Source organism: Mus caroli, chromosome 9 (assembly GCF_900094665.2).
Source record: "Mus caroli chromosome 9, CAROLI_EIJ_v1.1, whole genome shotgun sequence".
Lineage (NCBI taxonomy): Eukaryota > Metazoa > Chordata > Mammalia > Rodentia > Muridae > Mus > Mus caroli.
The window spans coordinates 42,648,426-42,667,106 of NC_034578.1; the positions used below are offsets into that span (position 1 = coordinate 42,648,426).

General features: G+C 52.8%; 1 protein-coding gene across 1 annotated transcript in view; it reads right to left on the reverse strand.

Moving 5' to 3' along the window:
• Nucleotides 1–222: 222 nt before the first annotated feature.
• Nucleotides 223–18,681, reverse strand: part of Cep164 (centrosomal protein 164) — a 64,346-nt gene continuing 45,887 nt past the window's right edge. Inside the window, exons 13-33 of the mRNA XM_029481580.1 lie at nucleotides 18,107–18,253; nucleotides 15,324–15,458; nucleotides 15,153–15,209; nucleotides 12,876–13,022; nucleotides 12,570–12,798; nucleotides 12,331–12,408; nucleotides 11,985–12,116; nucleotides 11,587–11,709; nucleotides 9,968–10,111; nucleotides 9,390–9,473; nucleotides 9,202–9,270; nucleotides 8,718–8,893; nucleotides 8,308–8,431; nucleotides 7,977–8,044; nucleotides 7,353–7,560; nucleotides 5,544–5,651; nucleotides 4,788–4,899; nucleotides 3,951–4,310; nucleotides 2,667–2,733; nucleotides 1,774–1,896; nucleotides 223–1,617 (exon numbers count right to left, since the gene is read on the reverse strand). Coding sequence (XP_029337440.1) covers nucleotides 1,512–1,617; nucleotides 1,774–1,896; nucleotides 2,667–2,733; nucleotides 3,951–4,310; nucleotides 4,788–4,899; nucleotides 5,544–5,651; nucleotides 7,353–7,560; nucleotides 7,977–8,044; nucleotides 8,308–8,431; nucleotides 8,718–8,893; nucleotides 9,202–9,270; nucleotides 9,390–9,473; nucleotides 9,968–10,111; nucleotides 11,587–11,709; nucleotides 11,985–12,116; nucleotides 12,331–12,408; nucleotides 12,570–12,798; nucleotides 12,876–13,022; nucleotides 15,153–15,209; nucleotides 15,324–15,458; nucleotides 18,107–18,253 — 2,797 coding nt within the window. The 3' untranslated portion in view covers nucleotides 223–1,511. The remainder of the gene's footprint in view (nucleotides 1,618–1,773; nucleotides 1,897–2,666; nucleotides 2,734–3,950; nucleotides 4,311–4,787; nucleotides 4,900–5,543; nucleotides 5,652–7,352; nucleotides 7,561–7,976; nucleotides 8,045–8,307; nucleotides 8,432–8,717; nucleotides 8,894–9,201; nucleotides 9,271–9,389; nucleotides 9,474–9,967; nucleotides 10,112–11,586; nucleotides 11,710–11,984; nucleotides 12,117–12,330; nucleotides 12,409–12,569; nucleotides 12,799–12,875; nucleotides 13,023–15,152; nucleotides 15,210–15,323; nucleotides 15,459–18,106; nucleotides 18,254–18,681) is intronic.

The window sequence follows — 18,681 nt, forward strand, 5'->3', positions numbered from 1 at the left end:
TACATTTTACTAAGGAGAGCTAGGCACCTAGATATCTTTGAGCCTTGCTTTTCTGTCACCCATAAAAATAGAGCAGCCCACACCTGCCTCCAACTCCACCCTGTTGGGATAACTAAATCAGATGCCCAGGGAGATGTTCCCTGAAGAGCCATTGACCCCACCTCCCTGTCCCTCGAGAAGAAGGACACAAGGCTTCCAAAGAGACCAGCACACTCATAGGACTGCCTCATAGAAAACTGACTTACAGAGATTTAATAGGTGCAAAAAATCACAGGATTGTCACCAGAGTTGGTCGTACCACATGAGCGGTTCTCAAGGCACACAGAGTGGAAGAGGTAACAAAACGGACTTTATCTGTGTGTGGTCAGCCGATAACTAAAAAATATCTAAAGGGTAAAAAGCCAACTGGCTGCTCGAGGTTTATTCCACGGCAAAGAAACGAACAATAAATCAGTGAGACCCTGTGGGCTGCGGGGGTAGAGGCAGCCCGCAGCTTCTCAAGACAAGAAAAATGAGGGCATTTTGTTTAAACAAGGAGACAGATGCTGAGAGCATCACCTGCAGCTCCTGCAGAGCCCGCTGAGGGGCAGTAGGGCTGAGGAGGCTTGAGCCAGAAGCACCTGACCCAAGATGGTCCCCGTTGGTGCCAGGCTGGAGTCAGCTCCATCCACTGAGCTCTGGACAGAGTTGATAGTTGGACTGGGCCAGGGGCGGCCCAGATAGAAGGACAGATGGAAATAGAGCTCATAGACACACTCGGGATGTTAAAGAAGAGAAATATCAAGATGGGGCAGAAGGCATTCCCCTCTTTCCCTATGGCTTTTTTGGCTTCCTGGAAAGATAGGTGCTTGAAACCTGAGGGCAAGGAAGAGCTCCATAGAGCATCCTAAGTGGGGAGGGGGCTGCTCCTGAGAATCGTGAGGAAATCACAGTGCCAGCTGAGGGGAAGGAGATAGAACATCCCTCGGGGGCCCTCTAGCAACATCCAGCCGGGCTCAGGCAGCTGAGCCCAAACTTGTGACAGTCAGAAGACATTTACAAAGGGGGAAAAAAAAAAGGCAAAAAGAGAGGGACGGGTGTGATCCTGTCGGGGCTGAGGTATCCGAAAGGGGCACAGGCCCAGCACAGCCAAAGTGCCAGGGCATGCCATGCTAGGAGGCCGTGTGAATAAAGGACCACACCCTCAGCAGGGGGCCAACCTCCAAGGAGGTTCCCTAGGCCTCCCAAAGCAGTCGCTTTAACTAAGGTGTCCACACCCCTGAAGTCTTCAGCAGCCCACATCTCAGTGCCACTTTGGTGCAGAAGCTCACAGATGTCCACATGTTTCTGCTCAGGACAGTCCATGGTTGAAGCGTCTACAGCCATACTCTCCACCTATCTAACCCGGTGGTTCCTCTAAGTCCTCGGTGGGGTTCACAACGGAGGACATACTTGATGAGAGAATAGTGTTGGTGGCTCCTCAGGCACTTATAATAGAGGAGGAGGCAGCCCTGCCCGGCCCCACACGGGGCTCAGTAATGAAACACATTCAGTCTATTGTTCTCGTCCAGGCCCAGCTGCAGGAGGTTCGATAAGTTCGATGTGGTTGTTGCTTTGGGCACCGAGGAGAAAAGCTGTCTGGTCACAAAGTGAAGGAAAACTGGACGGCTGAGAGAAAGGGTCTACGGTCCAAAGGGATGTTCTCCGACACCACCGAGGCGGGTGGTGGAATGCAGGCCAGTCAGCTGCTACCACGGGGAGGGACTAGAGCTTGGGGACCAGCTAAAAGGATACACCTTGGGGTCGTTCCGGAAATGTTCCAGCCACTTCCGGTTGGAGTCGATCAAGCTCTGAATGCTGACACCGTCCATCCTGGGCACTCGAGGGTGGGAACGCTGCAGGAAGTGGAGCTGCTCACTGGAAAAGGGAGGAGAGCAGGCAGGAAGCTGGCGGCACGCCCGAACGGAGCCCCGCCTCTCTGTGACCCTCTCTCACCTCTGTAAGGCCTCCAGCAATCAATGGGCCTTCTCTGGTAAGGTGGAGGGGCATCCGTTCCCCAAAGGGAAGGTCTTGGCTGCCCTCCACCCCTTTCCTGAGCATCTCACTCAAAGACTACTCTGGACCTTCGCATCTGTCCATCCTCCGCCGATCTCATCAGCAAAGAGCTCCCTCTGTCCACCCAGATACTTACATAGCAGCAGCTCTCGGGCTGGCCCAGAGAGCAGAGATAAATTTGTGGGGGTTTACAGTTAGGGCTGGGGTGGCGAGAACAAGATATTTGCCAGAGAATGAGATGAACAGGAAATGGATAACAGGACTAAATAATCGCTTGCCACAGGAATCAAAGAGTTCAATGGCAAAGCCGGGTCAGAGTCCAGGGCTGGTGGGGCCACAGGATGAGCTGGGTTTCATTCACCTCAGTCTCTCCCTCGATGGGCAGCACCTGCAGAGCCCACACACCCTGCCTCACATCCACTGAACCTTGGCAGCGGGGATCTGACTGTTTACTTGCCGTGGTGGAGTTTCTCAGACAAAGGCAAGATGTAGGTGTCTCTGGGCTGGGGACCTGTCTGGGCTCCAGGCCAACAGGACCATGAGGTTTGTTCCCATCTGTCCATGGTGCCATTGGCCCAGGGGGGTACAGTAAAGATCTAAACTGTGAGGCCACACCCAGCGCAGAGACTTACCTTACAGACACATAACCCAGCTTGTTCTCCGGTGGGGGAGGGGAGCCGCTGAGCAACGGGATGCCAGCTGAAACAGCAAGAAGATGGGATCTAAGGGCAGCCCCAGCCCCAGCAGGCCACCTCCACATTCACTACCAGTACCCCTGCATTCCCAGAAAAGGATGTCCCCAGAACAAACAATGGCAGGGAATGTTTCCATGCTGGAGGTGAGAGACAGGTGACAGACAAGAACTGTCCTGTTTACTTTGATTCTAAAAATTTTGTTTTCAATTTGGGCTGAGCCGAAAGACTTTTTTGTTTTTTACATTTTTTTTTTTCCTCAAATGGTTGCCTTTCTGACTTATGTTACCCGACAAGGCAAAACTAGGTCCCAGAGCAGAAGCCAGGGCCACGGGGTCATAAGCAGAGGGTCAAAACTTGGTATATGACTCACTCATTCGAAGGGTACTCTGGAGTTTACTACTAACCCTCAGAGTCTCAGCTTACTCGGCTATAAAATGGGGACTGTACTGACTGGTTTTGTGTGTCAATTTGACACAAGCTGGAGTTATCAAAGAAAAAGGAGCCTGAGCCTCACTTGAGGAAATGCCTCCATGAGATCCAGCTGTAAGGCATTTTCTCAACTAGTGATCAGTGAGGAGAGGGCCCCTTGTGGGCAGTGCCATTCCTGGGCTGGTAGTCTTGGGTTCTATAAGAGAGCAAGCTGAGCAAGAGAGGGGAAGCAAGCCAGGGGAAGCAAGAGGCCCTCCATGGCCTCTGCATCAGCTCCTGCTTCCTGACCTGCTTGAGTTCCAGTCTTGCCTTCCTCTTTTGGTGATGAACAGCAATGTGGAAAGTGTAAGCTGAATAAACCCTTTCCTCCCCAACTTGCTTCTTGATCATTTTTGTGAAGGAATAGAAACCCTGACTAAGACACTGGGATAAATAATTACTACCTGAAAACTATAACATAGACTAAATGAAGGGGTGTGTGTGTGTGTAAATGCCATTGTGTACTGTACTAATGGCAGACAATAGGATGACAATAGTAACTTTTTAAAATTCTGCCAAGCTCTAGCATTGATAATAACAGCTCTAAGCAGTGCAGGCTCACTCAGTGTAAAGCATCCCAGCACAGAGCCTCTAGCTGGAGGGCCACCGGCAAAGGTCTTCCTTCCTTCCCCAGGCCCCCACAGACAGAGCCAATGGACCAAAGATGGTGGCAAAGATAAGGGGTAGGCAAAAGAAAAAGAAAGGATGATTATGAGAGAGGACATGGGGCAAAGGAAAGAGGTGTGGACCTACAGGGAAAATACTTGCGCCACTTCTCCAGCAGGAAATCATCCACAGTTTGAGAGGAGGAAGAGGTCAGCTTGGTGCCCTGCCCTGGGTCCCAGGCCCACTGGGTGGACATGGGTGTGATGGAAGATAAGGAGGAGAGCTTGGTCTGGGAGGAGTAGGCAGGGGCAAGGACATTCTTGGAGGACCGAAGTGAGGAGGTGAAGAGTGGAGGCGGGGGCTGGCTGCCGAGGCCCTGGGGTGGCGGCTGGGAGTTGAGGCTTCCCAGCACGGTCAGCACGCCGTTTAGCTCACTGCTGATTCGCTGAAGGGAGCTGCTCAGGTAATGGATCTTGTTGGGATCAGCAGAGTTTGGGGTCGGGGTGACTGAAAGGAAAGAGGCAGAGGATTCAGGGTGTAGCTGGCACCTGAGTGTCTTACTAGTGCCTCTCCCTGTCCCCGCAAATAGCAGGGCTCCCATAATGGACCTTATTGGGGGGAGAGGGGAGGGGACAGAGGATAGATGGCAGGACTTCTGTGTCCTAGACAAGGGGCCCAAGGACACAGACAAAAGGAAAAACTAGGTCCTTGACACAAATATAGGCCAGAGCCACTGAGACCAGATGGTTGCAGGAGGCCTGGAGAGAAATGACTGCAGGGATCCTTGGTCCCTCTATCCCTCCATCCCTTCATCTCTCCATCCCTCCATCCCTCCATGCTGCAGGCCCAGCACTGATGGAATACCTCATGCAGACACAAGCTCAGTACATAGCTCAGGGTAAGGGACAGGACCATGGCCCCCACCCTCCCTCTCCACAGCACTGACCGTCTCCCTCCTTGGCTTCCCTGTGTGCCTCTACTCACTGTGCGGCACGGGGCTGGACTCAAGACTCTCACTGCTCAAATCATCCATGTCACTGAGATCAAAGGTCACCTTCTTGATAGAGGATCCTTTCAGAGTGTCCTCGTCAGAGACCTGACAGGTAGAAGTGGCCATTAGTATTGCCCCTGCCCATGTGTTTTCAATCCCCTGCCACATGGTAAATAAGGATTGGTGAGTTGATTCTTCTGGGGTCCAAGGTTCTGCAGGCACTGCAGGAGAGATGCACCCCAAAGTCTGCCTCGGTAGAGAAGCTACAATCAGAGAACCCAACTGCCTGTGAAACAGTCCATAGGGCCCCCCAGGACCAGAGGAATCCCATCATCCTCTCCCCAAAACTAGCCTTGCAGTCTCCCTATTTGAGTATCCCTGCTCCCAAACCAAACCTGGGACATGGAGGAGATTGCACACAGTCTCAGGGAAGGAAGAGACACCTTGAGGCCACACTTGGGCACAGCTCTCCTAATAGCTATGCAGGAAGAACAGAGCTAGTCCCTGATTCTAGGGCATTCACCAAGAATGCTGTGACCAAGCAGAAGAAGCTCCAAGGGTGCCCTGAACCATCAGCACAGACATGGACCGCTCAACTATTCTGAAAGAGCCAAAGCCTCTGCAATTTCGACAACCAAGAGCCTGAGTCTAGAGACCCAGTTCTCCCTAATGCAGCCCAAAGACAGCAAGGATCCCAGGAAAGGACAGAGGGAGTGGCCATGTTGGGCTGTATGGCCATGGGAGGATACCTCCTCCTGGAGAGAAGATTCCAGTTGGTTCAGCTTCTCCTCTTTCTTCTTCAACAAGTCATGGCCTTTGCGCATGGCTGACTTCATCTCATCCAGGTGCCTGGTCTCCTGTGTCCAGGGAGAACGGGGAAGACAAACCATGTTAGCGTGGATGCTGAAGTGTCCCAGCTCTGATATTTGCTGGCTGGGAGGGTTGTAAACACCTCAACTCAGTCCACTCATCTGAGAGAACTGCTACTCCCTCCTCAGATCCTGAGAACTAACAGGACAGCGTGTGTACTGGCTGGTTTTGTGTGTCAACTTGACACAGCTAGAGTTATCACAGAGAAAGGAGCTTCAGTTGAGGAAGTGCCTCCATGAGATCCAACTGTAAGGCATTTTCTCAATTAGTGATCAAGGGGGAAGGGCCCCTTGTGGGTGGGACCATCTCGGGGCTGGTAGTCTTGGTTCTATAAGAGAGCAGGCTGAGCAAGCCAGGGGAAGCAAGCCAATAAAGAACATCCCTCCATGGCTTCTGCATCAATCAGTTCCTGCTTCCTGACCTGCTTGAGTTCCAGTCCTGACTTCCTTTGATGATGAACAGCAGTATGGAAGTGTAAGCTGAATAAACCCTTTCCTCCCCAACTGCTTCTTGGTCCTGATGTTTGTGCAGGAATAGAAACCCTGACTAAGCCTGCGTGTTACATGAGGAACACCACGCCCAGAGACGCTAAGTTCTCAAGCTGTCGCCAAATGGTTACCATCACTTGGCTAGCTATTACTAACACCCTTGCCACCAACAAAAAGAGTAAAAAGCAGGGCAGTAACAGTGCCCAGGGACAGAATGGGCACACCCAGGGGAGCCCATCCTTGTGTCTATAAGCCTTTTGCTGTTTCCCACAAGCTAGGCATATAGGCTGCAGGGCACATGTGCCCCTCACCCAGTTCTGACACCATCAGAATTGCAAGGGTCCAGACATGATCCAGGGAAGCCCATGCCAGGTGCCAGAGATCCTGACACCCTCCTGATGTCTTAACCAAAGAAACAGCTCAGCAGGGCGTGGTGGCGCACGCCTTTAATCCCAGCACTCGGGAGGCAGAGGCAGGCAGATTTCTGAGTTCGAGGCCAGCCTGGTCTACAAAGTGAGTTCCAGGACAGCCAGGGCTATACAGAGAAACCCTGTCTCGAAAAACCAAAAAAAAGAAAAAAAAAAAAAGAAACAGCTCTGACAGCCCCTGGGTGCTCTTTATGTATAAGGTACCATCTGAGTGATGGAGAGGGCCTTGACTGGTACAAAAATCTGTCACATCATGTAATGGTGGCATCTCTGTCTTTTCATTGTAAATCAGGTCACACAAGAAGCTAGCCAGGGGAGCTACTCAATCTTACACACTGAGTGTATTCCAAGACCTTCGTGTCCCCAGTAAACCAGAGTGACAAAGAAGAGCGGTGGGTTTGGAATATTTTAGAGATTGGTCACACCTTTCACCTAGGCCACAGCAATGGGACTATAGGCTGAGTGTCCCATTTCCAAACTGCTTGGCTTCAGAAAGGTTTGAGATTTTTGTACTTTTCTGGTTTGGGAATATCTGCATAGACGGCACCCTTTGAATTGATTTGGGGGCTAGGGACCCACAACCTGTACCCACAACTTTTGATAGATTCATATGTAGATAAAATAATTTACTATTCTTTATTATGTGCAGCCATGATAAGGCAAGTGACCTCAGGGCCCATGTGACCTATCTCAGAGTTCCCAGAATGATCAGCCGAGGAAAGCTAGTACCCTACCAGCACCCGACCTTCCAACCCTCTTCTGGGCTCCTGACCTCATCCAAGTTCTTGCGCACGTTTCCCAGGACCTCGGTGCCTGGCAGGTCTTCGTCTACCTCCTGGGCACTGGCCAGCTCATGGCACCAGTGCTGCTGGGCGGCTTTCAGAGCTGTCTGTCGCCTCCGCATGGAGCGTGTCTGGCGCACCAGGAACTCCTTAGCGTTGCGCACAGCTACACCCTCAGCAGAGAGGAAGTGCCGGACGCTACGGGGCAGAAGAAGCAGGGAAGGAGGAAAACTGAAGACTACACTGAGCCACAGGGCTGGCCATTTCCCCAGCACCCAGCCATCTGAGCATGTGCAGGAGCTACGGCTGAAGCTGCAGATATCCCTGTTAAATACCTAGAGAGTGTGGCACGTGAGACCAAGGGCTCAGACACTATGGCAAATATGCCTGGGGCCTGTTCTGAGATGGCTAGATACTCCTGGGGTCTGGCCTTCCATGAGAGGTCAGCAGGTGGCAGCATGTTGTGTTAAAGGTCACAGATGGGAAATCTTAGCTTAGTAGATTCTTCCATCCTAGGCCGTGCCTTGAACCTAGCCCCAGCGGCGGCCACTGTCACCTCAGCTGTGACATGAGTACTCAGCATTCATGGCACAAGACAGGACAGGAAAACTCACCTCTCCATAGACAGGTCGATCTCCTCCTTACTCAGGGAGAGAGAAGAGGACACCTCTTGGTTCTTATTCTGCAAATACATAGTGGAAAAGACTGGGTATAGCAAAAGCTACAGAGATCCTGACACCCTCCTGGTGTCTTAACCAAAGAAACAGCTCTGACAGCCCCTGGGTGCTCTTTATGTATAAGGTACCATCTGAGTGATGGAGAGGGCAGGTGGGGAGATGAGAGGGAGGCTAGGTCCTAAATGAAGCAGATCCAGGCTCCCCTCAGAGCCTGTCCCACCTTCCTGCCATCCCCACCATCACTCCCAGACTTTGGCCCCTGGCTCACTGTGTCAAGGGATTTCCTCAGGTCCTCAATGTGGAGCCCTGGCTCCAGATGTGGGGAAGCATTCATCTCAGCTGCCATCTCTTTCAAGACATCCTGCTTCCTTTGTACTTCGGCCTCTAGGCTGCTGTAGAGAGGAAGGGAGCAAAGGCAGGGAAGTGAGACCTAGACACTCACCCTCACACCCACAGGGCAGGGCTAAGGTGTGGACACCAGGACCCAGCATCCTCTATTTCTTATAGCCTTGACGCCCCATTCCCTATGAAATGCAGCAGAAATGTGCTAGCTGCTTCTGCGTGGGTTCCAAGCTGGGCCTTCCTCCTCTCCCTGCAGAGGTGCATGATGATGGGAGAGGGCCGGGAAGCAGCAGGGGCTGTGGGGAGTGGAGGCCAGGAGCAGGACACCCACACTACCTCAGGTGCTTCTGCAATCTCTGACTCTGCGCCTGCAACAGGTCCACTTGGGACTCCAGCTCCACCCGCCGGACCCTCAAGTCATCGATGGTCCTTCGCAGCTGCTGCTTCATCTCCAGCAGGTGTGTGTGCTCTTTCTTGGCTTCTTCCAGGTGCTGGTGGGTGGCTGCGGCTTCCTGGGGCAGAGGAAGAGAGAATACCCACCCACAGGCCTGGTGAGGAGAAGGTGAGGTGCAGGCGGCATCAGAGGTGTGGGAGACAGGAAACAACAAGGCAGGGGTTGGAAGCTAGAGCCACTGAAGCCACCATCTCCAGGATCTGGGGTCTCCCACCACAGAGCCACTCCCTGAGGCTTGAAAGTTAGGTCCACTGGGTAGCATGATACTGGCCAACAGCCTTAGAACCCCAGGGCCCTGGACAAGACAGGTGGACAGACCGCCTGCCAGGGGGGACAAACGAAAGGGACAGGGGCGGGCATACAGACCTCCCTCTCCAGAGCAGCCTGCCTCTGCGCATCCAGGAGCAGCTGCCTCTCTTTCCGCATGTTCTCCTCCTGAGGGGAGACAGGCCCCGGGCTGACTACAGGCCCCAAGACTGAGGTGGAGCCTGCCCTCTGTGCCCCACACCTCCTCCCCAGGGTAAGGTCGATCTCTAGCCATCGCCCACCCTCACCTGAACATTCAGCTGAGCCAGTCTGGCCTTGACATCTTTAGTTCTGGATGAGAGTTCCACCTCTAAGTCTTGTAATTTCTTTTCCTGGCAGAAGTAAGGTAAGCAGGAAGGTGAAGGTGTAAAACGGGTGAAAGGCGTTTAGTTGAGGGACAGGAGGAATATCAGAAGCCGGCATGGCACACCCCAGATGCCTAAGCTGGACTCAGGCTTGCCTCCTCTTTCTCTGCCCTTGCAGCCTCCCGTGTGTGGCATGCTACATCTTGCTGGTTCCAGTGGGACAAGGAGACATGAACCTGCCTGCCTCAAAGATGCAAATGGGCTGGCCTCTCCTTTCAAATACTAGGCCTACTCCAAGCGAGGCTCAGAAAACAAGGAACAAAGAGACCCCAAAGCATAGACATGGCCAGGGTAAGAGCTCAATCCTGAAGGTGTCAGAGTCTGCCCTACAATTCTTGGGACAGCACACATGGCTTCCTACCCTGCAATGGGAGTGTCTGAGTACCACCCCATCTCCCGGGCTCTCCTACCCCGCAATGGGAGTGTCTGACTACCACCCATCTCATCTCCCAGGACCTCACGTGGTCCCGGTGTCGACGCCTCAGGCCTTCAAGCTGCTGGTCCTGCTCCTGCCTCACACTCTCTAACTCCCGCTCGTGGGCCCTTCGCAGGCGCTCCAGCTCTCCAGTCAGGTGTCCCAGGAGGTCAGCCCGCTGCTTTCTCTCCTGAAAAGATCATGGAGTCACCAGAGGGGACCTACAGTGGCTCTTTACACCCCAAAATCAGTCTCCCCAACTCCTGCTGTGTCAGGTCAGTGAGATCACTGAAGGTCACTGTCAGCTCCCCAGAGCAGCTTTTAGAGGAGGGCCTCAAAGACAGCAGAGTCCCAGGCCCAGAATGCCTGCCTGTTCTCCCTGTGGAGCTTAAGCAGATGCAGGCTAGATGTCTCCCTTAGGGAGACCGCCTCTCCTGCTCATACAGGCTCTACAGCTTCTCCATCAAGAGAGGCCACTGGTCAGTTCCCACTAGTCTTCAATAAGGACGGAACTGGTATGGGGAGGCACGTAGGTAAATTTTGTCCTGAGAGTGCTGTTTCTACCCTGGAAGACTGGATTCCAGTCACCGGAGCAGGAGCTCGAAGGTCTCCCTCCCACAGGGGCTGGGCTAAACTAGAGCCTTCCTGTACCCTTACCCACTATTTGCCCCCAATGGGACCAAGCCACGTTGAGCTGGGGTCCACCCAAGACATTCCCACCTCTAGGCCAAAGAAGATGGGCAATGAGATGGTTGCTATCATTGCCTGTCAGGCTGACAGAGTCTGGAATCCCCCAGGGGTCAGGCTTGGGCTCTGTGAGAGATTTTCTAGATTATGGGTTGGCTAAGGTAGGGAGACCCATCCCCAACGTGGGCAGCACCCTCCCATGGGTTGGGGTCTCAGACCTCCTAAAAACAAGACGTGGAGCTGAGTGTCCGTTCCAGGCTGAGGACACGAGGTGACCAGCTGTGTCATACTTTGCCACCATGCCTTCCCCACCATAATAAGAGTATAGCTTTATGCTTCTGCCTTCCCCACCATAATAAGAGTATAACTTCAAACTGGGCCAAAGTAAGCCCTTCCTTCCCCCAGTTGCTTCTGACGGGTAGTCTGACACAGCGGCAGCAACAATAAAAACTATATCCCGCCGATAATATCCAGCTCTTACTTGCCTCTTGTCAGTCTTTCTTGTTGTCCTGAAATTCCATGTACCCTGGTGACATGGTTTTGGGGTGACTAAACCAGAAGGTTGTGGAGTCATACAGCTTGGAAAGGTGACCTAAACTCCCATGGCCTCAGTGCCCTGGTCTCCAAAATGAATGACAACACGCGTTCCCCAAGGCTGCCATGAGGACCGAATGCTAAGGAGCTCAGTTACACACCTGGCACTGAGTAAGACCTCATTTTCTATCAGCAATCATTAAGATTTTTTTTTTTTAAGTGCAGCCACTGTGGGGGACCAAGCAACCCTCACTGGGGAATGAAGGTTTCTTAAACTTCAGGGGAAAAAAAAAAGCCAAACAATGACCTTGTTCTTGCAGGCAGCCAGAGAGGTAAGTCTCCCCTAGCCCTTTTCCTGACCTCACCCTGCCCCGGTGCCTGACAGCCAGCCGAGAAGGACCCCAGTTGGCGTGCCTATTCATCTGTGTGCTAGATGGAGGCTACCTCGGCTTCGTATCGCTCTCTAGCGTCAGCCATCTCTTGCCAGTGCTCCTCCTTCATCTTGTCCATCTTCCGTTCGTGTTCCCTCTCTACCTCCTGGCGCTTGTCTCGAAGGAGGCTGCTGAGCTGTAAGGGGGGGGGGGGAGACACAAAGAAACACAGCTTGCAGGGCTGAGAGGAGAGAGGCGGGCCTGGGGACCCGAAGATCTTACACATGAAGTGTCCCCAACCCCAAACACACACATAGCACCAAAGCACACATGCACATGTCTGAACTATTACCACCACCCCTCCCTACAGACATACAGGGGCCTGGGGGGGGCAAAGGTCCTGGCCCTGAGTGAGTGGAGGCTAGGTGGGGGTAGCAGACCTTAGCGGAGGTGACAGAGACCAGCACTCACCTCTTGTTCATACTCAGACACCTGGTGAAGCTTCTGGTGAGCTCTCTGCTTGGCCCACCCAAGGCTCTCCTGTAATTGGGCCTCCTCTTTCTGCTGAGCTCCGTCTCTCTTCTTCTGGAGGCTGGAGATCACCTAAGGAGATGCCAGTGCACACAGCGGAATGTGTCCTTCAGAATTGGGTGCATGGATTCAGCACCCATCCCAGCATCCTGGGTAAAGGGGGGTTGGGGGAGTGGAGAGGAACCTCACTCCCTACAGGCCAAGGGTGGGGCTGAACTCTTGTGCCAGCATGAAGGGGCAGAGGGCCCAGGCTCTGCCCCATCGGACCAGGCCACCCTCTTCTCACCTCCCGGTGCTTGGCTTCCAGTGAGGAACAGAGCTGTTCCAGCTCAGCGCTGTGCTTCTTCTCTAGGCCTGCCACTGCCTGAGGAGAAGCAGAGGGCCTGTGAGAGACGTCTCAGAGACCAGGGCCGGCTCCTGTGCTAAGTAGAGTCAGCTTCCCTCCATCCCTGCGCCCCACCTGGAGCTAACCCCTCATCCTCTGCATGCAGTGTCCAGGGAACAGTCTCCCCTCAGCTCACTCACCTCCTTCCTCTCCCCTTCCAGCCGCTCCCTCAGCTGCAGCAGAGCGGCCTCCTTCTCCGCCTCCTTCTCTGCCCTCAAGGCGGCCTGCGCACTCCTCTCCTCGGCCTCCAGCTGCTCCCTCAGCTGCTCCAGCGCCCTCCTGCTTTTCTGTTCCAAGCTGGCTCTTTCAGCTTTCTGGAGGGTCTCCGCCTCTTCTCGAAGCCTCTGTAGGGCAGCCTGTTGCTCGGTTCTGGGCAGAGAGACTGGAGTGAGAACAGACCCATGCACTCGGGGTCTTGGTCAGGCCGGCTCCCAGTGTGGACTCACCTAATTTGGTTCTCAAAAGCCTCGGTCCTGGACTGCACCTGGGCCCGGAGGCAGGCCAGCCTCCGGCTTTCCTCCTCTCTTATCTTAGTCTCCTCTTCCTTCTCCTCCTCCTCGGCGGTGGCTTTCTGTAGCTGTGCTTTCAGGAGGCTAGGGAAAAGGTCAGGGAGGCTGGTGAGACAGACCACAGAGGTCTTTCTTGTATTCAGGACCCATCTCTGAGAGCCTCGAGGCCTACCTACAAACCACCTTTGGTATTAAAGATCAGTCAACTTCTCATCCATGTAGGTCCCTCATAGAAGGGAGACCTGAACTCCATCTGCCTTCTGCCACAGGAGGCAAATGGCAGGCTGCTTGGTCCAAGGCTCCCACACACCTTCAGGTTATCCTCCTGGACAATGAAAGATCACAACCATCCCAGCCAATCTCTCTGCCGCCGGTCCCTCACTCCTCCGCCATTAGACCCTCTCTCCCAGGCACACCAGAAGAGCCTATCTCCAGACTCACCATCCTTTGCTTTGCCCCTGGACCATTGCTCATGCTAGTTCTTTGGCCAAGAATTCCACTTCTCTATTTGACGAAACCCATACTCACTGCCCAACTCACAAGTTCGTCAGTTCACATTTCCCCTCACCATCTGCACGTGGGCCTTCCTTAGCACAATCTGTCATGCGTCGTGGTACCTTATAACTAATCTGTTCTATCTGGTTTCCGTGCAAGACATGGAATTTCTTCAGAGCAAGAATCCTGCCTCCTCTGGGGGGAGGGGACAGGGTCTCATGTGGCCTAGGCTGGCTTCAGTCTTCCTATGTATCCAAAAGTGGCCTTAATTCCTGATCTTTCTGCCTTCACCTCCCAAGTGCTTATGCCACGTCTGGCTATAATACTGCCCTTAAGTCTTTTGTATCAAGCTACTGAGTGTAGTAACTGGCATAAAATGGTATTCAATCAAAGTGCTAGGTCTCTGCAGTATCATCTCGTCCCAACCTCTGAGTAAGCCTTAAGAATCCATGAAAGGCACCTTGACCTGATCCATGACAGCCATCATTTCCCCTGAAGCACGTACAGCTGTGCTTTTACAAACTACATCTTTCTTGGGCAACTCCTCACAGAGACCCCACAACACTAGGGGATGTGTGCAGTACACCCAGGATGCCCAAGCCTAAGAAAAGCAGGATTCAGGAGACAACCTCTTTGCAAAGGTCTGGAGTGAATTCCAGAGTCAAAACAGATTTAGGATTATTTTCTATTTCAAGTGACTCATACCACTGCTTTCCTCTGTAATGAGTCGGGGGAAACCTGAGCAAAGTGGAAATTCTTCCTCTTGGATTCCCTAAAATCCCTGTCTTTTTTTCTGTGGCAAAATTTACACAGCCAACATTGAATGTGGGGCTGACAGGGAATTTAGAGTAATTCAAGCTCTCCATTTTACACCTAACAAAACAAAAGGGCAAGAGCCTGCCTGTCTTTCCACTCAGCTTCAAGGCAGACCCACACCCACAAATATATGTGTGGAAAGAAAAACAGGGGTCTCGAGGTAAACTGCTTCAAGGAGAGCCAGGCAAAGCTCTTAATCACAGAGAAATCACTTAGTCATGACTGGCTAAACAAGAAAGACCATTTAAAAAGCAACTACCATGTTGTAGGCCTTGAGGCAGATACTAGCCAACACCCTAGCCCCCATCACAAACTCAGAGAGTTCTTAGGAGAAGCCTCAGGGTATTATTGTATGTTAAGGTAAGCTGTTTGGCCACTGTCCTGAAAGAGGATAGTCTTCAGGGACCCAAGAAGGTCTGAGACAGGGTGGGCTGGGTCTGAGCACCTATGTTGGGCTCAGGAAAGATGGACCCTGACCTCCTGTTATTCAGGTGTCAATTTTCTGGTTTGTTTCTTCAAAATTAAGCATAGATTTGCTATCTATGGTCTAAAATGGTAACTCTCAGCCACTCTTGAATGTTCTGTCAAAAAGGACAAGATGTGGAGTTAAACTGTCAAGCCAACGTGGTTCTGAAGCACCTTTGGCTCAGGCTGAGACATGCTGCTTATAACCATCTTGGTAGTCATTTGCCCTTTTCTTCTGAGAACTCTGCTGGCTAACGGACCACCTTTCCAGTGTCCCTTGTCATCAGAGAAACCAAGCCAGAGATGCTTTCTTGAGTACTCAATGCAATGCTAGCTCAAGTTTCTGGGTAAGGTTTCTAGGAGCCACTTTGTGAAGCTGTGGGCATCCCAGTGGGTACCCCTCACTCCCCCAAGCCCCTCCACAGGAAAGAAACAGACCTGAGGGACTTCTCCTTCTGCTGGTAAAGCTGGCACGCATCCTCTTCCTCCTCCTCCTCTTCCTCCTCCTCCTCTTTTTCTTCCTCCTCTTCCTCTTCCTCCCCCTCCTCCTCCTCCTCGTCTTCCTTCTCCTCCTCTTCCTCTCCCTCCTCCTTTTCCTCCTCCTCTCTCCACAGCCTCTCTTCCAGCTGCTGCGGCTTCTCTTTCTGCAACTCCAGCAGCAGCCTCTGGTCTTCCTCCAGTTCCATGCCCTTTAGTATAGCCTCTGAGAACAGCTTTTGAGGAGCTGCAGGCTCTGCAGTTTGCCTGTGTGAGGGAGAGGATGGCTTACCACTGCAGTGTTAGTACCCACCAAGGTCCCACAGGTCCAGAACTGGCAGAGGAGAACAGAGCTCTGTCCCCCAGGGGTTCTCCCCTGGAATGGCTTGCACTCCTGTTTCCGAGTCCCCACTCAAGCTCTGCCTGATAGTTCAGGCTCCTTTCAGAAACAGGTCCCAGAGTCTGTTCTCTGTCTCCCAAGCCAAGCAGAGGGCAAAGCAACGCAGAAGAAGCTACAAAGCTCTCTGCCTTGCTACCAAAGGAGGCGGGTGCTTCCCTGAGCCAAACATGACGGGAGGCTCTCATCAGCTCAGGGTTAAGTTAGTGTCTGGAAATGGATGAGAAACTCTGAGCTAACATGGGTACACAGAGAACTGTTAAGAAGGCGACGATGACATTCGTTTCCTGTGAGACTAGAGCAGCAGTTCTCAACCCATGGGTTGTGACCCCCTTTGGGAGCCACATATCAGATATTGTGCCTATTAGATGTTTACATAACGACACCTAACAGTAGCAAAATTATAGTTATGACGTAGCAACAAAGTAATTTTATGCTTGGGGTATCACCACAATGTGAGGAACTGTGTTAAGGGGCTGCAGCACTAGGAAGGTTGAGAACCACTGGTCCAGAGAGTCTTGAGGACTATAGAAAATATCAAAATACCAGTGAGTCGTGAAAGCAGTGTCAGGATGAAGTGTTTTACTTCCTTAAAGGCCAGGAGGCACACGCACTCCCGGGTCCCCGAGCCTCACCTCCCAACCGGCCTCAGCACAGAAACACTCTTCTTGCACAGTGCCATGGCTCCATCCTGCAGGAACACATGGGCAGGACCTGAATCCGAGAACCACTTGAGAGTCAAACAGGGGAGCTGCCCAGCCAGACTGAGAGAGCTCTGAGATCCCCTCCCTGCAGCTAAGCAGAGAGGCAGACAGAAGGCAGCAGGAGGGGACAGATCAGAATGGTGAAGAATCTCACTGCAGCCGACAAAGACTACTGAGAGGAAGACAGAAAAGGCTAGTGACATCCCTGAAAGGTCATCAAGACCTGGTCCCTCCCTAGTCCTAAGATCAGAACCCAGAAAACAACCCTGGACCACGCTATTAATTCTCAGCTTCCAACTCCATCCCCTCCCTCCTTCCACATCCTGGCTTCCCCTCAGTCCCCTGCCACAGCCCAGCAGATGACAGATACAGCAACATGGCTTCTACGTCCTCTGAGAATATTACCCTCCACAAGAGCCTTCCCTCCCAGCTCTCTGCCTCATCAACCCTCCAACTCATTTCCAAGCTTGGCAGAAAGCATCCTTTTTCTTTTTTTTTTTTTTTTTCCAGCGATAGTACCTTTTAATGTCTGCCTCCCTTGTGGGCTGCGGAGCTATGTGGAGCCCTAGGGACAGATGCTGCAGGGAGATGAGACACCAGACTACACGTGCCCAGGCTATGCACAGGGTGAACCTACCTGAACACCTGGCACACAGGCAAATGAGGCTGTTTCTTGCCTCCCTGGTTTAAAGACTTGCTTCTGCGGAACCCCTTTGTTTAGCTCGAAAGCACTGGCTGATGCCTGAGAGATCTAACAGGAGGGTGAGTGCTCTAGAAGAAGTAGGTCTGGCTTCAGGCCAACCGTTCAGGTTTCGGCCTCTGTGAGACCCAGTTTCCACTCATGGGAGGGAGTAGGGAGCCCCGTCATTTCAGGCTGGCCACTGAGTAGCTCCACAGGGGTAAGCAGGGAAGATGAGGAGGTCCCCAGGAGCTTCTGAAGTGGGGGAGGGGTACCACTGCTAAGCTAGAGAGCCGGACACCCCCCACTCTCTGCAGTGGTAGTGGGGATCAAACTAGGATCTTGCATATGTTAGGCAAATAAATGCTCTCCCACTTGGCCGCACAGCCAAGATGTGGCTTGGGTCCACTTACGACCCTGCAGACGCTCACAAAAGATGCAGACATCATGAAGCCTGCCTCCTAACCCTTCAGACTCAGCTGCCAGATGTAGAACTCCCCACACCACGCCAAAAGCCAACCAGTTCCTGCTAGAGAGAAGACTCAAGAGAAGTAAAGCAGGCACCTAGAGGAGCCTAGAGGGTCGGTCAGGCAAGTGTCTGGAGACCCTGGAAGGCACATCACTGAGACAGGAAGAAACACAAAGTCAGTGAGTCAGCCTCAGAAAAGCTGTCTGCTCAACAGCCCTGGGTCCTTTGTAGGCCTCCTCACCTGGAGAAACCAACAAACCCCCAGAGCCTGGCACAGCTACCTCACACCTGAGATCAAGTCAAGGCCCTAGAGAGCAAGTCGGCTCAGTCTGTGACTCACCAGCAAGTCCCCTTCCCCGCCCCAAGCCCCCATCTCCTTTCTAAAATATTCCATATTTGTTTTAAGAGAAAACCAGTGCTTGGTGGAGGAGAGAACACACTTCCCTGGTTCCTGCTAATGAGCTGCAATGTTCCCCTCACCCACCCTCAGACCTGAGGTCCTGGCCCGTGTTCCAGTGACCTGAACTAAGTCTGGGCAAGGGTCTGTGATGGCTAAGTAGGATGCACCCACCCTTCACCCCACTTCTCGCCACCACTCAAGGGGATCGGGGATTCACGCAGTCCATACACTGGAAGACAGGACAGACACATAAAACTGGCCCTTACAGCTCTGGAGAGACAGGTGAGCTGGGACAGACTGCCACCTTCTCCTCGGTCTCCTCAGCCTCCGGCTGCTCAAGGCCTAGCTCCTCGGCCTGGGAGTGTTTCTCCTCAGCCCTCTCAGGGGAAGCAGGTGGGCTCAGGACCTGCTCCCTTGTAAGCAATAAAGAAGCAGCCATGTTAGAGCCGGTAGGAAGGGAAGGGCTCAACTTAAGAGCCTACTAGGGTCAAAGAGACAAGATGGAGACAAGGAGGGCAGCCCCAGGGAAACTCCTCTGCCTCATTCCCCCATTCCTCTCCCCATTCCCCTCCCAGCCTCTTCTCAAGTCATTTGAAGTGAAGATCAGCCATTCCCACCCACATGGCAGGAAAGGTGGTCCCAATCACCCTAGAAACACTGCACACAGCAGGTGTTCAACGGATGCTGTTGACTGAACATTGCTATAGCTCGGCTTCCCCTGTGGCTCATCCCAACTCTATGAATCTTAAGACCAAGATCTTCCTCTTGCCAAGGGAACAGAGGCACTGGCAAATACACCTTGGGCTCTGGACCACGCTGAGACAGAAAGGCTCTGCTGTTG